At 38.0% G+C, this 17154-nt stretch overlaps 1 protein-coding gene and 1 long non-coding RNA gene across 2 annotated transcripts in view; both read right to left on the reverse strand.

Annotated features, from left to right (window-relative positions):
* LOC132537564 (uncharacterized) overlaps nucleotides 1-17154 on the reverse strand; it is a 521799-nt gene that overhangs the window by 421960 nt on the left and 82685 nt on the right. The window lies entirely within an intron of this gene.
* Nucleotides 1-17154, reverse strand: part of N4BP2 (NEDD4 binding protein 2) — a 77280-nt gene that overhangs the window by 38459 nt on the left and 21667 nt on the right. The window contains exons 3-5 of the mRNA XM_060187712.1: nucleotides 14091-14434; nucleotides 8044-9181; nucleotides 3337-3461 (exon numbers count right to left, since the gene is read on the reverse strand). Of these exons, the coding sequence (XP_060043695.1) occupies nucleotides 3337-3461; nucleotides 8044-9181; nucleotides 14091-14319 (1492 nt within the window). The 5' untranslated portion in view covers nucleotides 14320-14434. The remainder of the gene's footprint in view (nucleotides 1-3336; nucleotides 3462-8043; nucleotides 9182-14090; nucleotides 14435-17154) is intronic.

Consider the following 17154-nt stretch of genomic DNA (forward strand, 5'->3'; position numbering starts at 1 on the left):
TTTTTGTGGGCTAGAAAAATAGCTCAATTGGATAATCCACACACTGCTTTGCCATGTATATAACCCAGGTTTAAGCCCATTTCCTACCACATTTGAGGAAACCTCATCGCTGTGGTCTCTGTCTCTCTGCCTCCTTCTCTCTGTGTCTCTATCTAAAGAAGTCATCCTGGAGCAGTGAGGCCTCAGTGATGAACAACAACAACAAAATTCAGACATTTAGGAATGTTGGAAAAACTACCTTCAGGTTAAGACTAAGTAAGAACTGGAAAGACAGCCTAATGGTAAAAGACTCTCATACCTAAGGCTCTGAAGTCCCATGTTCAATCCCAAGCACCACTATAAACCAGAGCTGAGCAGTGCTTTGGTCTCTTTCTGTTTCTCTTACTAATATAAAATAAATAAAATATTTTTAAAAAATAATCTCTAAGTTAAATACTGTTTTAAAATAGTCTCCTGAGCTGAGGAGGCAAGCATAATGGTTATGCAAAAAAATAAAACTCAACAACAAGACAACAAATAACCCCATCCAAAAATGGGGGGAGGACATGGACAGAATATTCACCACACAAGAGATCCAAAAGGCTGAGAAACACATGAAAAAATGCTCCAAGTCTCTGATTGTCAGGGAAATGCAAATCAAGACAAAATGAGATATCACTTCACTCCTGTGAGAATGTCACACATCAGAAAAGGTAACAGCAGCAAATGCTGGAGAGGGTGTGGGGTCAAAGGAACCCTCCTACACTGATGGTGGGAAAGTCAATTGGTCCAACCTCTGTGGAGAACAGTCTGGAGAACTCTCAGAAGGCTAGAAATGGACCTACCCTGTGATCCTGCAATTTCTCTCCTGGGGATATATCCTAAGGAACCCAACACATCCATCCAAAAAGATCTGTGTACACATATGTTCTTAGCAGAACAATTTGTAATAGCCAAAACCTGGAAGCAACCCAGGTGTCCAACAACAGATGAGTGGCTGAGCAAGTTGTGGTATATATACACAATGGAATACTACTCAGCTGTAAAAAATGGTGACTTCATTGTTTTCAGCGGATCTTGGATGGACCTTGAAAAAATTCATTAAGTGAAATAAGTCATAAACAGAAGGATGAATATGGGATGATCTCACTCTGAGGCAGAAGTTGAGAAACAAGATCAGAAAAGAAAACACAAGTAGAACCTGAAATGGAATTGGCGTATCGCACCAAAGTAAAAGACTCTGGGGTGGGGTGGGTGGGGAGAGTACAGGTCCAAGAAGGATGACAGAGGACCAGTGGGGGTTGTATTGTTATATGGGGAACTGGGAAATGTTATGCATGTACAAACTATTGTATTTACTGTTGAATGTAAAACATTAATTCCCCAATAAATAATAAAATTAAATTAAAAAGTGGTCCAGGAGGTGGTGCAGTGGATAAAACACTGGACTCTCAAGAATGAAGTTCCTGAGTTCAATCCCTGGCAGCACATGTACCAGAGTGATGTCTGGTTCTTTCTCTCTCTCCTCCTATCTTTCTAATGATTAAAATCTTTAAAAAAATAAAATAAAATAACTTTCATGCCCTCACCCCTGCAGGTGAGTATAGGGGCTTGAACCCTGGTCCTTGCTCATAGTAATCTGCAGGTGCACCACCACCTTGCCTCAAGTAAATAATATCAAAAAAAAAACAAAACCCTGGGCAGGGTAGACAGCATAATGGCTATGCAAACAGACTCTCTCATGCCTGAGGCTCCAAAGTCCCAAGTTCAGTCCCCTGCACCACCATAAACCAGAGCTGAGCAGTGCTCTGGTAAAGGAAAAAAAAAAAAACCCACCTGCAGGGGAGTCGCTTCACAGGCGGTGAAGCAGGTCTGCAGGTGTCTATCTTTCTCTCCTCCTCTCTCTCTGTCTTCCCCTCCCTCTCTCTCTCCATTTCTCTCTGTCTTATCCAACAACAACAACAACAATAATAACTACAACAATAAAACAAGGGCAACAAAAGGGAATAAATAAATAAAATAAATATTTAAAAAAATGAAATAAAAAAAAATTTAAAAAAAAAAAATCCCTAATCTGAGCCAGGCAGTGGAACACCCAATTGAGAGTGCTCATTCGCATGTACTAAGGCCCTGATACATGTAAGCCACCTACAAGGAGGAAGTTTCAGGAGCAGTGAAACAGATGTGCACTTTTTTTTTTAGGTCTGCACATGTCTAGCTTTCTCCCTCCCTATCTCCTCCTTCCTCTCAATTTCTTTGTCAAATTAAAAAAAAGGGAGGGGTGGTGGCTGCCAAGAATGGTGGATTTGTATTGCAGACACTGAGCTCCAATGATAACCCTGGTGACAATAAAATAATCTGGGTGGCTAATAATGTAAATTCCTTAAAACTACAGATTATGGGAGGTTATGTTACCCTTTGATTTCTAAATTTTGTGAGCAATAAATCCACTTTTAACCTTAAAAATACAAATTTCATTTCAGAAACTAGCTTTGTAACCATATTACAATGGCAGCAGATCATCAGAACCACTGCTTTGAACTACACTGAGGCTTAAGTAGAAAACCTCATTGACTTCTGACAATATCCCCACTGATTAAATAAAACATGAAAATACCAATTAATATCCTAAGTCATTTCATAGAAATCAATTCTTCTCAGTCTCATACCAACTCCGTTATAATACCACCTCTTACTTACTATGTAACATAAAAATGACTGTCATAGTTAAAAATTTATATACTATATACTATAAGTAAAATTAAAGTTAATAACATTTAAAACTTTAAACTTATTAACTAAGAAGTTAACAACTTTTTAATTTCAAAGTCATATGACTCTAAAAACACAAAGTAAATTTTTTCTTTATATATTACCCAAAATCTGATGTCTATTTTTTTTTTTTCTGGTGTCTATTCTTGCTCCTCACCCCACTCTCATTCACTTTATTGGGGTGTGGCTTTTATTACAATTATTAATGCATGAGTACAATTTCTCATCTCCTTTTGACGTATGTCTGCAAAACCATCTCACCCCCAAATTATGCCCTTTTCCACCATCATGCACCAGGGTCTGAAGGAGTCACCCATAGGTAGAACTTAAGAAACAAGGACAGGGTGAGGGAGACAGCATAATGGTTCCACAAACCGACTCTCATGCCTGAGGCTCCCAGGTCCCTGATTCAATCCTCTGAACCACCATAAACCAGAGCTGAACATAAAAAATAATAATAGTAATAACAAATAAGAAGAAAAAGAAAACAAGGATAGAAAGGGAGATTGCACTAAAGCAAAGGACACAGGAGGGAGAGGAAGTGACAGGTGGAGGGGACATTGGGGCCCCAAGGTCTATTCTTACCACGATTCTGGTTCCACTCATGTGCTTCTCCTAAGTACTTCACATCAAACTGGTACTGTCCATTTATATAAAAATAATCATCAGTACTAAAAATGAGACCATTTGGATTATCCTCTTGCAAAGTCCTGTTAACAGTAAATGGAATGATCTTCGTTATTTTTTTCTTCTAAATTCTCCCTCCTAATATTTCAATGTTATAAACTAAACAAATTATTCAACTTAATATCCAAGTGTGAGAATATTATAATATTCAAATAGCATACTGGAAATTCTCAAAGTAGAAATTTTTTATAAAGTAACAAGAAAAAATTATCTAAGTTAAGTATGCTTTGCATTATGTAAGTTGTAGCTTCAGAAATATTTTTTAATGTTGCAATCTTCTGCCCTCTAATTGTAAAAGTTCAAAGATTAATAACTATTTATAAAGACTACTGAAACTGTCAAGTAACTGAAAAGGCTTTAGGATTCATATTAGTCAATGCATCCCCCCTAACCTGGTCACTTACACATCTTATCTAGTTCATTCATTCTAAATAAAAGGCCCTTCAATATATTCAACAGGTAACCAAAAGCAGGTAGTTTATGTATACTCCAATAAATTTAGAGAGCATAGTTTTTATCAAAATATGCATCAAAAACGTCTGTTAACATAGTACAAAGCATAAGGACCTGCTCAAGGATCCCAGTTCTAGACCCCGGCTCCCCACCGCACGGGGGTCAGTCGCTTCACAAAGCAGATCTGCAGGTGTCTACCTTCCCCTCCCCTCTCAATTTCTGTCCTATCCAAAACACTGAAAAAATGGTCATTGGAGCAGTAGACTCGTAGTGTGGAAACTGAGCCCCAGAGATAACACTGGAGGCAAAAAAAAAAAAAAGTCTGTTAAACAAAGTTAAAATAATTTTGTGGATTTCTTGGCATTACCTTTGCTGATTCTAGAATTTACCTTCTACATTAACTGAGACACATGCAAAAACTCTTTTTGCCTCCAGAGTTATTGCTAGGGCTCAGTGCCCCTACTAAGAATCCACTCCACCTGGACGCTATTTTTTCCCTTTTGTTGGCCATCGTTACTGTTATTATTGTCGTTATTGCTGTCGTTGCTGGACAGGACAGAGAGAAATGGAGAGAGGAGAGGAAGACTGAGAGGGAGAAAGACACTTGCAGACCTGCTTCACTGCTTGTGAAGCGGACCCCCACACACACAGGTAGGGAACCCGGGGCTCGAGGCAGGATCCTTACGCCAGTCCCTGTGCTTTGAACCATGTGTGCTTTACCCGCTGTGCTACCGCCCGCCCCCGGTAAAAGTTTTTTAAAAAGCGAGAGAGGGTCTACTACAAGGTTAAGCGCACATAGTGCTAAATGCAAGGACCTACGCAAGGATCTGGGTTTGAACCCTCTCTCCCTGCAGGGGAGAAGCTTCACAAACAGTAAAGCAGGTTACAGGTGTCTATCTTTCTCTCTCCGTGTCTCCCCCTCCTCTCTCAATTTCTCTCTGTCCTGTCCAGTAAGATGGAAAAAATGGCCGCCAGGAGCAGTGGATTCATAGTCCTAACATCAAGCCCCAGCGATAACCCTGGTGGCAAATAAATAAATAAATATAAATTTTAATAAAAGAGAGGGGTCAGGTGGTGGCGCATCTGGTTGAGCACACATATTACAATGCACAGTGACCAAGGTTCAAGCCCTAGGTCCCCACCTGCTGGGGGAAAGCTTTGCAAATAGTGAAGTAGTAGTGCAGGTGTCTCTGTCCCTCGCTATCTTCCCCTTGCCTCTCTATCCAAAAATTAATAATAATATATATATATATATATATATATATATATATATATATAAAAGAAGAAGTAGGTCCTTTGCTAATTAAACAAAGGGAGGGAATAGTACAACTGGTTATCCAAAAGACATTCATGCCTGAGACTTAGACATCCATTCACAGGTTCAATCCCCCACACTACCATAAGCCAGGACTGAGCAGTGTTCTGTAAATAAAACATAAATAAAATTAAAAAAAAAAAGTGTAAAGAGAGAAGGAACAGAATCAGGTGGGTGGAGGGGTAGATAACATAATAATTATGCAAAGAGACTCTCATGCCTAAGGCTCCAAAGTCCCAAGTTCAATATCCCACACTACCATAAGCCATAGCTGGGCCATGCTCTGGTTAAAAAAAAAAAAAAAAAAAAAAAAAAAACCTATAGTGGCATTACAATGCTACCATTCTTTACCATCTGTAAAGAATCACTATTTACCCTCTCCCTAAATATATTTGAATGTACCAAAGCTAAAATAAAGCTTTAGAATTTAATTTTTTAAAGAAATAAATTTTAAAAAAAGAATTTAATTTTTATCAAGTTAGCCAAGTAGTTTTAAGCACTGAGCATACATCAGTGGAGACAAAAATTCATGAAACTTACAACGGCTAGACTTGATGCCACATTCTAAGACTCCTACATTTATTCTCTTTCAAGTCTTCACTACTAATTCTTCATCTTTCATATGTAGATGTTTAAGTAGGAAGACTGATATGAACTATATTTAAAAAAAAAAAACCTTAACCCTCCCCACCTGCAGGGGAGTCGATTCACAGGCAGTGGAGTAGGTCTGCAGGTGTCTCTCTTTCTCTCCCCCTCTGTCTTCCCCTCCTCTCTCCATTTCTCTCTGTCCTATCCAACGACGACGACATCAATAACAACAATAATAACTACAACAATAAAACAAGGGCAACAAAAAGGAATAAATAAATTTTTTTTTTAAATATTTTTAATATTTATTTTTATTTATTTATTCCCTTGTGTTGCCCTTGTTGTTTTATTGTTGTAGTTATTATTGTTGTCATTGTTGTTGGATAGGACAGAGAGAAATAGAAAGAGGAGGGGGAAGACAGAGAGAGGGAGAGAAAGACAGACACCTGCAGCCCTGCTTCACCGCCTGTGAAGCGACTCCCCTGCAGGTGGGGAGCCAGGGCTTGAACCAGGATCCTTATGCCGGTCCTTGTGCTTAGCGCCACCTGCGCTTAACCCACTGCGCTACAGCCCGACTCCCTAAATAAATTTTTTTAAAGTGTTATCTTAAAAAAAAAAAAAACACCTTAACCAACTGTACCTATGAAAGACACTTTCAACTACTACCCCAGCTTCTCTTCTTCCCTTTACTGCTTCATTATCTATTCCTTAACCCTTTTTCTTCTACCTTCATGATACCACAATTTTTCCCCCACCCCTACTCCCAAAATTATTATTTATTTTTTTTTTTTTTACTGCCACCAGGGCTCAGTGTCAGCACTGCGGAGTCTACCACTCCTGGCAACCACTTTTTCTTTCTTTTTTTATTAGATAGGATGTATACACTAGTTTACAATTGTTAACCACTCACTCTGAAAAATACAGCTTCTGCCTCTGCTTTTCCCAGTTTTTCCTTTGTTCTAAATATACTAGTTCCTTTTTTGTTTTTTATTTATTTATTTATTTATTTATTTATTTATTTATTGGATAGACACAGCCAGAAATTGAGAGGGAAGGGCATGATAGAGAGGGAGAGAGACAGAGAGACACCTGCAGCCCTGCTTCACCACTCATGAAGCCTTCCCCCTACAAGTGGGGGCGGGGGCTCCAACCTGGGTCCTTCTGCATTGTAACATAATCACTCAACCAGGTGTGCCACCACCCAGCCCCCTAAGTTTCTTCATTGTAACAAACACTTCTTTCTCTCTCCAATCTCTAACTGTAGTGGCCTCTATTTTCCAAAGACCTTGAAACCTCCTCCTTCAAATATGTGCTACATTTCTTTTACCTTTTAAGGAAAATTTCTGTTCCAGATTCACAAACTGCAATATCATGAATACCGTAATACCCATAACATTGAATTTAAATGACTTGATATAGTTGCTGTTAAATCAATGGGGAAATTCTGTATCTACAGACAAATATGTTTATAAACATATGAGAAGACTAAGTGAAAATTTACCTGAAGATAAATCCAGACCAAATAAAATTATAAACAAGATTGAAGAGAACCTCATGGGATAGCTTACAAAGAAAGTATTAGATGTAAATATTTTTAGATTTCAAAAAGGAGAGGACGTAAAAGACTTGAGAAAGAAAAAAAGTATGCCACTGAAAACATAACAAAGCTGCCTTTTGTCCTGACTCAGACCAAGGTACTGACAGTCTACCTTAGCTATATAAGAGACACAAGTGACTATGAGATACAATAATTGAGAAGACAATATTTTACAGCAAATTAAGTTGTTGATCTGAAGTTCACCACCAGTTACTCATTCTATAGTCACATTTTTCAGAAAGCATTACTTTACAACATACTACACTCCAAATTTCTAGCTACCAGGAGGACCCCTGTATTTAAGAATTCCTTGACTACAGAGCCAACCATGGCTCTTAATAACCAGAGTTGAAGTCATCCTTCCCCCACTCAAATTATTTCTCTTCCACATAAAGCTATTTCTGTTGTTTCACAAACTGATAAAACTTGATATTCTTACTTTTTCTTTCTCAAAATGATACACTGAGATGAACAAATTCAATAAAATTTCTGAACAAGACTGTACAATTAGTTACAAAGCTAGATAAAAACAGTACATCTCAAGGTTACTAGACACCTCTATGACTCAAAATTCCATGAGTCATATTCTATCTGCTATAAACATTCAGGTTCATGCACTACTTTTCTTTCAAATTCAGTTAAACTTCATTACCTTGCAAGAAAAGATTTTCCTGATCCTGGAAGCCCTCTGAGAAGAACAAGAACTAGTCCAACATAAGATGGTGTCTTCTTTCTTACCACCTGAGAAACCGGAGTTTCTTGTACTTGATAAGCACATGTTCCATCTTGAGTTCTCCAAACCTTTGTTGGGGAAGTGTGAGAAATAACCGGGGGTGGAAAAGAATAGTTGACAGGCCTCCAGTGTGCAGCTGTAGTTACAACAGGAGCAACAAAGCCATGGTTTGCTTGAAAAAGGTCAAAAGCAGGAATCATTGGATTCCACATTGGTGGAGGTGGGGGGGGTGGTAGCAACAGAGGGAGAGGAGTAAGTAATGGGCAGTAATTCACATCCTTCCCCTTTGGTGCCAGTTCAGCTTGTTTGTGTGGCTTGAAATTGAATTCTTCAGGAGGTACAAACACATCAGGAACAGAAGTAGGTATCTGATCACTACCTGCACCTAGTAAGTCAAGCCCTGAATTTTGCACAGCAAGATTTAAAGAAGAGTCATTAGCGTCCAAATCTACAGGGTCTTCAGAGAACTGAGCCTCAACACACTCAGATTCTACAAGCTCTGTCTGTCTTTGACTGAGACTGCTACCACTCACAGTTCTGTCATTTGATACATCTAAAGAAGTACTGAGAAGAGACTCTTCCAACACCAATGTGTCGTCCTTTATCAAATTTTCACTTTCATCTGCAACTGAATGCAAAGCTAAGGGGTTTGAATGTAATACAGGGACAGAATTCTCTAAATTTTCACTGTTTAAATTCATATTTTGTACAGAATGAGTGGGAGTCATACTATTTGAATCTGAACCTATAAATGCACTCGAGTCACTAAAACTATTAACATCTTGCAAAGGCAAAAATGAATACACTTGGTCATCAGAAGAGTTCAGCTTCTCAAAAGCATTCTGTATTAAGGAATCCAAGTCTTCAGTTAATTGCATGTCCAAAAACGAATCCATTTTTGAATCTTCGTTCTCTTCTTGGGGAGGACACTTTTCCATTATTTCACACCCCACTGAGCTTACTTGGTTCTCTGACGCAATCAAGCTTTTTGAAGATGACCCTTCTATCTTGGCATCGGTGGCAGATAATTCTAATAAACAGTCCATGGCATTTTCAACTGCACAATAACAACGACAAACATATATGTATTAAAAATGGTAAAATGCAAGTAGATTAAAATCCATTGCAAAATATACTGGATTTTGCATTGAATGAAATTATTTTAAACTGCTATCAACCAGATATTCTCTTATGAATATACTGAGCAAATATAAAAACACCTATACTGTATGCATTTGGGGCTTATTTATAAAGGTACTAAAACCAGTTGATTCAGTCAACAAATACTTGGATGGAGTACTGCTTTCGGCATCACCCAGGTTTAAGCCCAGCTCCCACTGCCCTGAAGGAAGGTTCTGTGCTGTGGTCTTTTTCACTCTCTCTTGCTTTTCTATTCTATCTTAAAAGAAAAGAGAAAAATAAATATCCCAGGGACGACAGAGGAGATGGCATAATGGCTATGCAAAAAAAAAAAAAAAGCTTTCATGTTGAGCAGTGCACTGGTCTATCTCATTAAAATAAAACTACAGGGAAAGAAAGTGGGGGAGAGGGGGGAGAGAGAGATACCTCAGGTTCAATCCCTAGCATCTCTGTAAGTCAGAGCTGAGCAGTGCTCTATTAAAAAAAAAAAAATTCAATTGCATTTTCTGTGATAACTTAAAGAGAAACTACCTGTCATGATATTGACATTAGAAACTATAAATGTCAACTCACAGAATCCTCAAATAGTACTATCAGTTATATCGGTCCTATCAAATAAAGAAAGAAAATGAAGTTCAAAAAGTACATTAACTTGACTCATGTCACACAGCTATGAAGTGAGACATATTTTTTTCCAACACCAATCTGGATTCAAGGTCAAGATCCCTACCTGCAAGGGGGAAAGTTTCTTTCACAACAGTGCTGCAGGTGCCACTCTTTTTCTCTCCATCTCTGTCTCTCCCTTCCCCATAAAATTCTCTGTCTCTTACCAAATAAATGGATTAATTAAAGATAAATGTTTTTGTTCATCATGTAAAATATGGGGCCTTTAGTTTGGTTTTTTTTTTTTTTTCCTTTATTTTTTTTTCTTTAGTTTGATTTTTATGTTTTGCTTTAAGGAAGTATGAAACAGCACAGAATAGTAGATTTAACAGCTCTGGCCTAGAGTCAGAATATGGCAGTTAATTCCCTGCTTGCTGGCTATGACAAAGCTCAACAAAGTTATTTAACTTTCCTAAGCCTTGATTTTCTCATTTGAAATATGGGGATAATAAAAGTACCTACCTCAAAGGGTTGTTGTGAGGATTAAATGAGAAAATCCGTGAAAAAGTGCTGTGCACAAGGACTGGCACCTAGTAAGCACCCAGTTAATGTTCCCTTAAGAAGAAGAAGAAGAAAAAAGAGGGTTTGGAGGGGTAAGCCTAGCAGAGAGACCAGTCAGGAAATCATAGCAATACTATGTACGCTAGAAGACCTAAAATATGCAAGAAGGAAAAAAAAGTAAGAAAGAAATGAAATGAAAGCGAATATAAATGGTACTTCCATTAAGAAACGGCATGGTAGAAAATCTATTAAAGAAAAGATCAACCGAAAAAGAACATGAATATAATGAAAAACAGTATTAAGAAGTAAAAGCTGGTATGCATCACACTGTCCCTACATGGTGGTTGAAAAATTTAAATGGTGTAAAGCAATGAAAAATGCACTAATGAACAGTTCACACGAGCATACAAGAATAAACAACCATGTATAAAAATGTTCAACATCCCTCTTTATTTAAAGGAAAACATGCAATTTCAGTCCCTTTAGCAGTGGAACACTATACAATGAGGAAAGGCTGCAGTGAAAATGAAAACCGTGCGGTGTACAGTACTAGTGATAGTATACATCAGCAGACCCTTCAGGAGACAATTTACCACAATCTCTTATAAGAGCCATAAGCTTGTTCTTACCCTGTGATACAAGAAAATAAAACAAAGGAAATAGCCTTTCCTAAAGAAAGGAAAGGCTATTGCTAAGACGTTAAGGCTATTGTGTTAAGATGTTCACTGCAATATTAATTATTCACGAAATTTTAGATGTGATTAAATCAATTAGATTACAACTGAATGGATTAGTAAACTTGAAAACAAATACAAAGACTACAGAAACACTGATACTGTTGAATGTAAAGCATTAATTCCCCAATAAAGAAATAAAGTATTAAAATAAATAAATAAATAATTGACAAAAAAAAAAAAGAAACACTGAAAAATGCAATACTAACTTTAAAAGGCAAAATACATGATTTTATTAGTGCTATAATTCAAAGTACTTTAATTGGTTTTTTTTTTAAGTTAAGTATCAATCGGTCTTTGTGAACAAAGTATAGAGAAACCCCTAGAAATGGCAAATGCCTTTGGTTAGGATATGAAGGTAATATAGTTTCCCTATAACTACTTATTGCTATGTTAACACGTGTGCAACAGATAATATTTAAAGATAACAAGATTAGAAAGTAAATGTTGAAGTCACACTATAAAATTCTATAGACTATCATTTCTGAGCATTATGTGTACTACTGAAAAAAGATTTTTCTAGGGCTAGAGATATAGCATAGTGGTTATGCAAAAAAAATTATTTTTTTTTGTCGTGCAGGGTAGAGGCTAGATAACATAATGGTTATACAGACTCATCACGCCTGAAGCTCCAAAGTTCCAGGTTCAGTCCCCGGCACCACCATCAGCCAGAGCTGAGCAGTGTTCTGGTTGAAGAAAGGAAAAAAAAAAAAACCTATATATCAGGATATATAAGGTCATATTAAGAGAGAACACATAATGAATAAAAATAGAAGCCTGGAGAGTCAGGCTGTAATGCAGGGGGTTAAGCGCCGGGGGCAAAAAGCGCAAGGGCCAGTGTAAGGATCCCGGTTCGAGACCTCGACTCCCCTGCAGAAAAATCGCTTCACAGGGGGTGAAGTAGGTCTGCAGGTGTCTATCTTTCTCTCCCTCTCTGTCTTCCCCTCCTCTCTCCATTTCTCTCTGTCCTATCCAACAACAACATCAATAACAACAACAATAAAAACAAGGGCAGCAAAAGGGAATAAATAAATAATATTTTTTAAAAAATAAAAGCGTAGGGGGGGAGGTAACAATGGTTATGCAAAAATACTCTTATGCCGGGGTTCGTAGTCTCAGATTCAACCCACAGCAATATAAACTCGAGGTAAGCAGTGCTCTGGTAAAAAAAAAGAAAGAAAGAAAGAAAGGAAGGAAGGAAGGAAGGAAGGAAAGAAAGAAAGAAAGAAAGAAAGAAAGAAAGAAAGAAAGAAAGAAAGAAAGAAAGAACGAACGAACGAACGAAAGAAAGAAAGAAAGAAAGAAATTACTGATTTATAATTCCAGATACTTAAAAAAAATACCAAAAATGTTCTACAAGGGGGGGACCAGGTGGTGGCGCACCTGGTTGAGCACATGTATTAAGATGCGCGGGTTCGAGCCCTGTCCCCACCTGCAGGGGGAAAGCTTTCCAAGTGGTGAAGCAGTGCTGCAGGTGACTCTGTCTCTCTATATATATATCATCCCCTTCCCTCTTGATTTCTAGCTGTCCTTACCCAATAAATAAAGATTTTTTTTTTAAAAAAAATTTTTAAGTAGGAAAAAAATTAAATGTTCTACAAAGCACATACTACCCTTTTTCTCATTAACAGATAAGAAGAATGAAACCCAGAGAAGTTAAGTGGTAAAGTTGGATATCCAATCCAGGATCCTTGATCTCAAAGCCAATACTTTGTAGTCATACTATTATAAGCTTCTATTCACTCAGTTCTCAGTCCCATAAATATATTCACCTCTCCACTCAAATATTTACTAAGGTCCTATGAATCATTTGCTATTTTAGGAGCTAGGGATATAGTAATAAAACAAGAGTATTTTTTTTTTTTTTTAATCAGAGCACTGTTCAACTCTGGCTTATGGTGGTGACTGAATCAGGGACTTGAGGAAGCCTCAAGCATGAGAGTCTGTTTGCATAACCATTATGCTACCTACCCCCACCCAACAAGAGTATTTTAAATCTCTGTCTTTATGGAGTTTACATTCTAGAGCAGTGAGGAGATTCTCCATTGGGGATGATTCCCATCCACTTGGCCCAGGGGTAATATGGGTCATATGACAATATAGGAAGACATTTTTGACTGTCACAGATGGGGTGTGGAGGTAGATAGCATAATGGTTATGCAATGAGACTCCCATGCCTGTGGCTCCAAAATGTGAGGCTCAATCCCCCACACCACCATAAACAAAAAAAAGATTGTCACAATAGTGGGGAAGAAAGAAAGCACTACTGTTGTCTGGTGAGTACAGGCAGAGATGTGGCTAAACATCCTACAATGCAGTTGAATCATAAACAACAAAGAATTATCTCGTCCAGCATGTCAACAGTGTCAACCTGTTCTAGAGGGAAGATGGGGGGGGGGGGGACACAACATATCTATACATACATCTTATATCTAGAACTATATATTTCTCAAAGGCAGAACTATACTGGTCTATATATCCCTCATCAAAGCAAATACTGTACCTTACCCATGCGGATGTTTAATAAATAATGAAACACATAAATGTAAGTATCGTTTTTTTGTATTGCTACCAGGCACGGCGTAGTATAGTCTTCTTATAAAATATAATGGGTTCAGGAGTTGGGCGGTAGCACAGGGGTTAAGCGCAGGTGGCGCGAAGCACAAGTGACCGGCTTAAGGTTTCTGGTTCGAGCCCCCAGCTCCCCACCTGCAGAGGAATCGCTTCACAGGCGGTGAAGCAGGTCTGCAGGTGTCTGTCTTTCTATCCCCCTCTGTCTTCCCCTCCTCTCTCCATTTCTCTCTGTCCTATCCAACAACGAAGACATCAACAACAATAAAACAACAAGGGCAACAAAAAGGGAAATTAATAAATAAATATTAAACAAAAGAAAAAAATGTAATGGGTTCAAACTAAACTTTTTCTCACCTTTGAAATCACATTCAGAAAGCATCAAATACACTACATCGGGATCCAGATCAGAAAACATCTCTGAGATACTGGTGAAGAGTTCTTCCTGATCAAGTTTTGTCTCACATATGGCAGGGAGTGTAGTGGTTGGCTCCTCATGACTAGCAACACTGGGCACGACAACTTTCTTAGAGTTTGTGGTCTTCCGAAAAGGATTTCCCCCAAGATTTTTCCTTCTCCTTGGCATTCTGACTTCCAAAACTAAAATGTTTCCCTTCTCTTATTTAAGATGTTTGGTATTTAAGTCATACCTCAAAGAAAATAGGGTTAAATATCTTGAACCATCCAGCAGTTAATAGGACCTAAAATAAAAAGCAAGTAGAAAAACTCAGACTATAAATTTGTTGCTAAAATTTGAATAGCATCTTTATTTAACCCTAAGAAAGTACTATCAACTGAGAAGCCTAAAGGTATTCAAACAGTTCTCCCTCCTAAACACTCAGGTTTTGCCACAACTGAACATGTTAATAAGTGCACTCTTAATAAATGTTAACATTTTCTGAACAGTGAGTACACTGTTTTAAAATCATTATTTCATTAAAAAAATTAAATGATATTCATAGTTAGAATGCCTATTAAACACCTACATTAGATATCTAATAGGCATAATAAATTTAACATGTCCAAAACCTAATCTTCTGATTAGCTCCTTAAAATTGAATTTTCCAGTCTTTCCCATTTTGGTTAATACAACTCTGTTCTCCCAACTGCTCAGGTCACAAACCTGGAATAATCCTTGACTCCTCTCTTCTCACATTCAATCAGTAAACCAATTTTGTGAAGGCAACCCTCACAATGTATCCACAGTATGACCGTCTCACCATCTCCACTGCTACCACCAGCTTCTCATCTGGATTATTGGAATGATCTCCTAACCAATCTCCTTGTTTCCATTATTACCCCTTTAGTCTATTCAGCAGGAAAATCAAAGTGACTCAGTTAAACCATACAGCAGAGATGATACCATGCCTTTCTTCTTTAAAACTAGCTTCCCATCTCACTTAGGATCAAAATCGGGGTCCATAAAATGGCACATAGGCCAGACACTTGTTATCACAGTATTGTTATCCCTACTCCTCTTTTCCTTGCCACACTTCACCTCCTTCATGTCTTCAAACAAAGCAGTAAGGCTCCACCTGTGAGCCTTGCCGTCTGTTTCCCTCTACCTAGACTAGTATTCTCCCATCTTAGCCATATGACTTATCTCTGCACCACTTTCCTAATCTAAATGTTACTGCCTGCAACACCAGGTACTATTCATCTCTTTAGAATTTTCCACAAGGTTTATCATCTCCTAACACAGTATATGATGTTATTCATTTGCTTTATTTATTGTATTTACTATCCATGCTTCAGTAAAGTCTAAGCTCCACAAGGGCAGGCATTCATACAACTGGAGAATTCCAGACAATCTATTTGCCTTCTCCACTTAAAAATGTCTAATAAGCAATTCAAATATATCTAAATCAAATTTCCATGAGATTTAAAATATATGTATTCCAATCATTTGGTCTGGCTACATCATCTTTCGCTGGTAGCCCCCATGTATTTTAAACATACAGTTAGAAGGATCTTTACCTAAGTCAGGATTAATCAAGATCTGCTCTAAGTCCTTACTTTAACAGATTCTGCATGCCGCTGAAAATAAAAACTAAATTCTTACAAGGGTCTCCCTCTCAGTTGGCTTTTGACATGCTCTTTTCTTTTTGCCTCCTGGGTTATTGCTGGACCTCGATACCTGCACTAAAGTCCACTGCTCCTGCTCCTGGCAGCCATTTTTTTCCTTTTTTTTTTTTTTTTTTGTTTGTTTTTGTTGTTGGATAGGGCAGAGAGAAATTGAGAGAGATGGGGAAGACAGAGAGGGGGAGAGAAAGATACCTGCAAACCTGCTTCACCACTTGTGAAGCAAACCCCCTGCAGGTGGGGAGCCGGGACTGAAACCCAGATCCTTGTGCAGGTCCTTGCGCTTGGTACTATGTGCGCTTAACCCGCTGCACGACCGCCTGGCCCCCTTAACATGCTGTCTTCTAAGATGTCTGCACTGTTAAGTTTTTCACTCCTTCAATCTTTGTATCACAATGATTTCTACCCTGAACACCTAATTTAAAACCATATCCCTCCATTCCCACTGCCCTAGTTTCCTTTCCTGTTGACCACCCGCTGCTCTTTACAGCTTCTAGCATCCGTAGTTTTACCTTTTAATTAAATGTATTGTGTGAAAGCTCTCTCCATCTTCCAGAAATGCACTCTCAAAAGGGCAGCCACCAGCCACATGTGCCTATTTAAATTTAAATTAAATAAAATTAAATTTTATATATTAATGTCAGGTAAATTAGAATGGGAAGCAAAGAAAAGTACCAGAGATGAAAAGCATAATATCATATCATAAGATTGGCCCACGAGAAAAATATAACAGCCCCAAGTGTATATGTACCAAACAAGAGAAACACTAAAGTGAAGCAAAAGCTGACAGAATTGAAAGGTGAAATAGACAAATTTGCAATTATAGTTAGAGATTCCATGCTCCTCTCTAAACAGTGGAGAGAATAACTAGACAGATCAGCAACATATAGAAAAGCTCAGAACCAGGGTGGAGGTAGATAGCAAGCACAATGGTTATGCAATCAGACTCTCATGCCTGAGGCTCTGTCAAGTCCCAGGTTCAATCCCCCATACCACCATAATACAGAGCTGAGCAGTGCTCTGGTAAAAAAAAAAAAGAAAAAAGAAAGAAAGAAAAGAAAAAGGAAAAAAGAAAGAAAGAAAAAGAAAAGCTCAACACCATCGATTATGGATCTAAATAACACCTATATAACACTCATCCAACAACAAATACACACACTTCAATGTCCACAGAACACAGACCATACGATCTTGTTAAACAGACCATACTCTATAAAACAAGTCTTAACAAATTTAAAAAGAACTGATTTCATACAAAGGATGCTCTCTCAACACAGTGGAATCAAACTTGAAGTAAATAACAGGAAAATCTACAAACACTTAGAACTGAAGCACTATG

Source organism: Erinaceus europaeus, chromosome 3 (genome assembly GCF_950295315.1).
Source record: "Erinaceus europaeus chromosome 3, mEriEur2.1, whole genome shotgun sequence".
NCBI classification, from domain to species: domain Eukaryota; kingdom Metazoa; phylum Chordata; class Mammalia; order Eulipotyphla; family Erinaceidae; genus Erinaceus; species Erinaceus europaeus.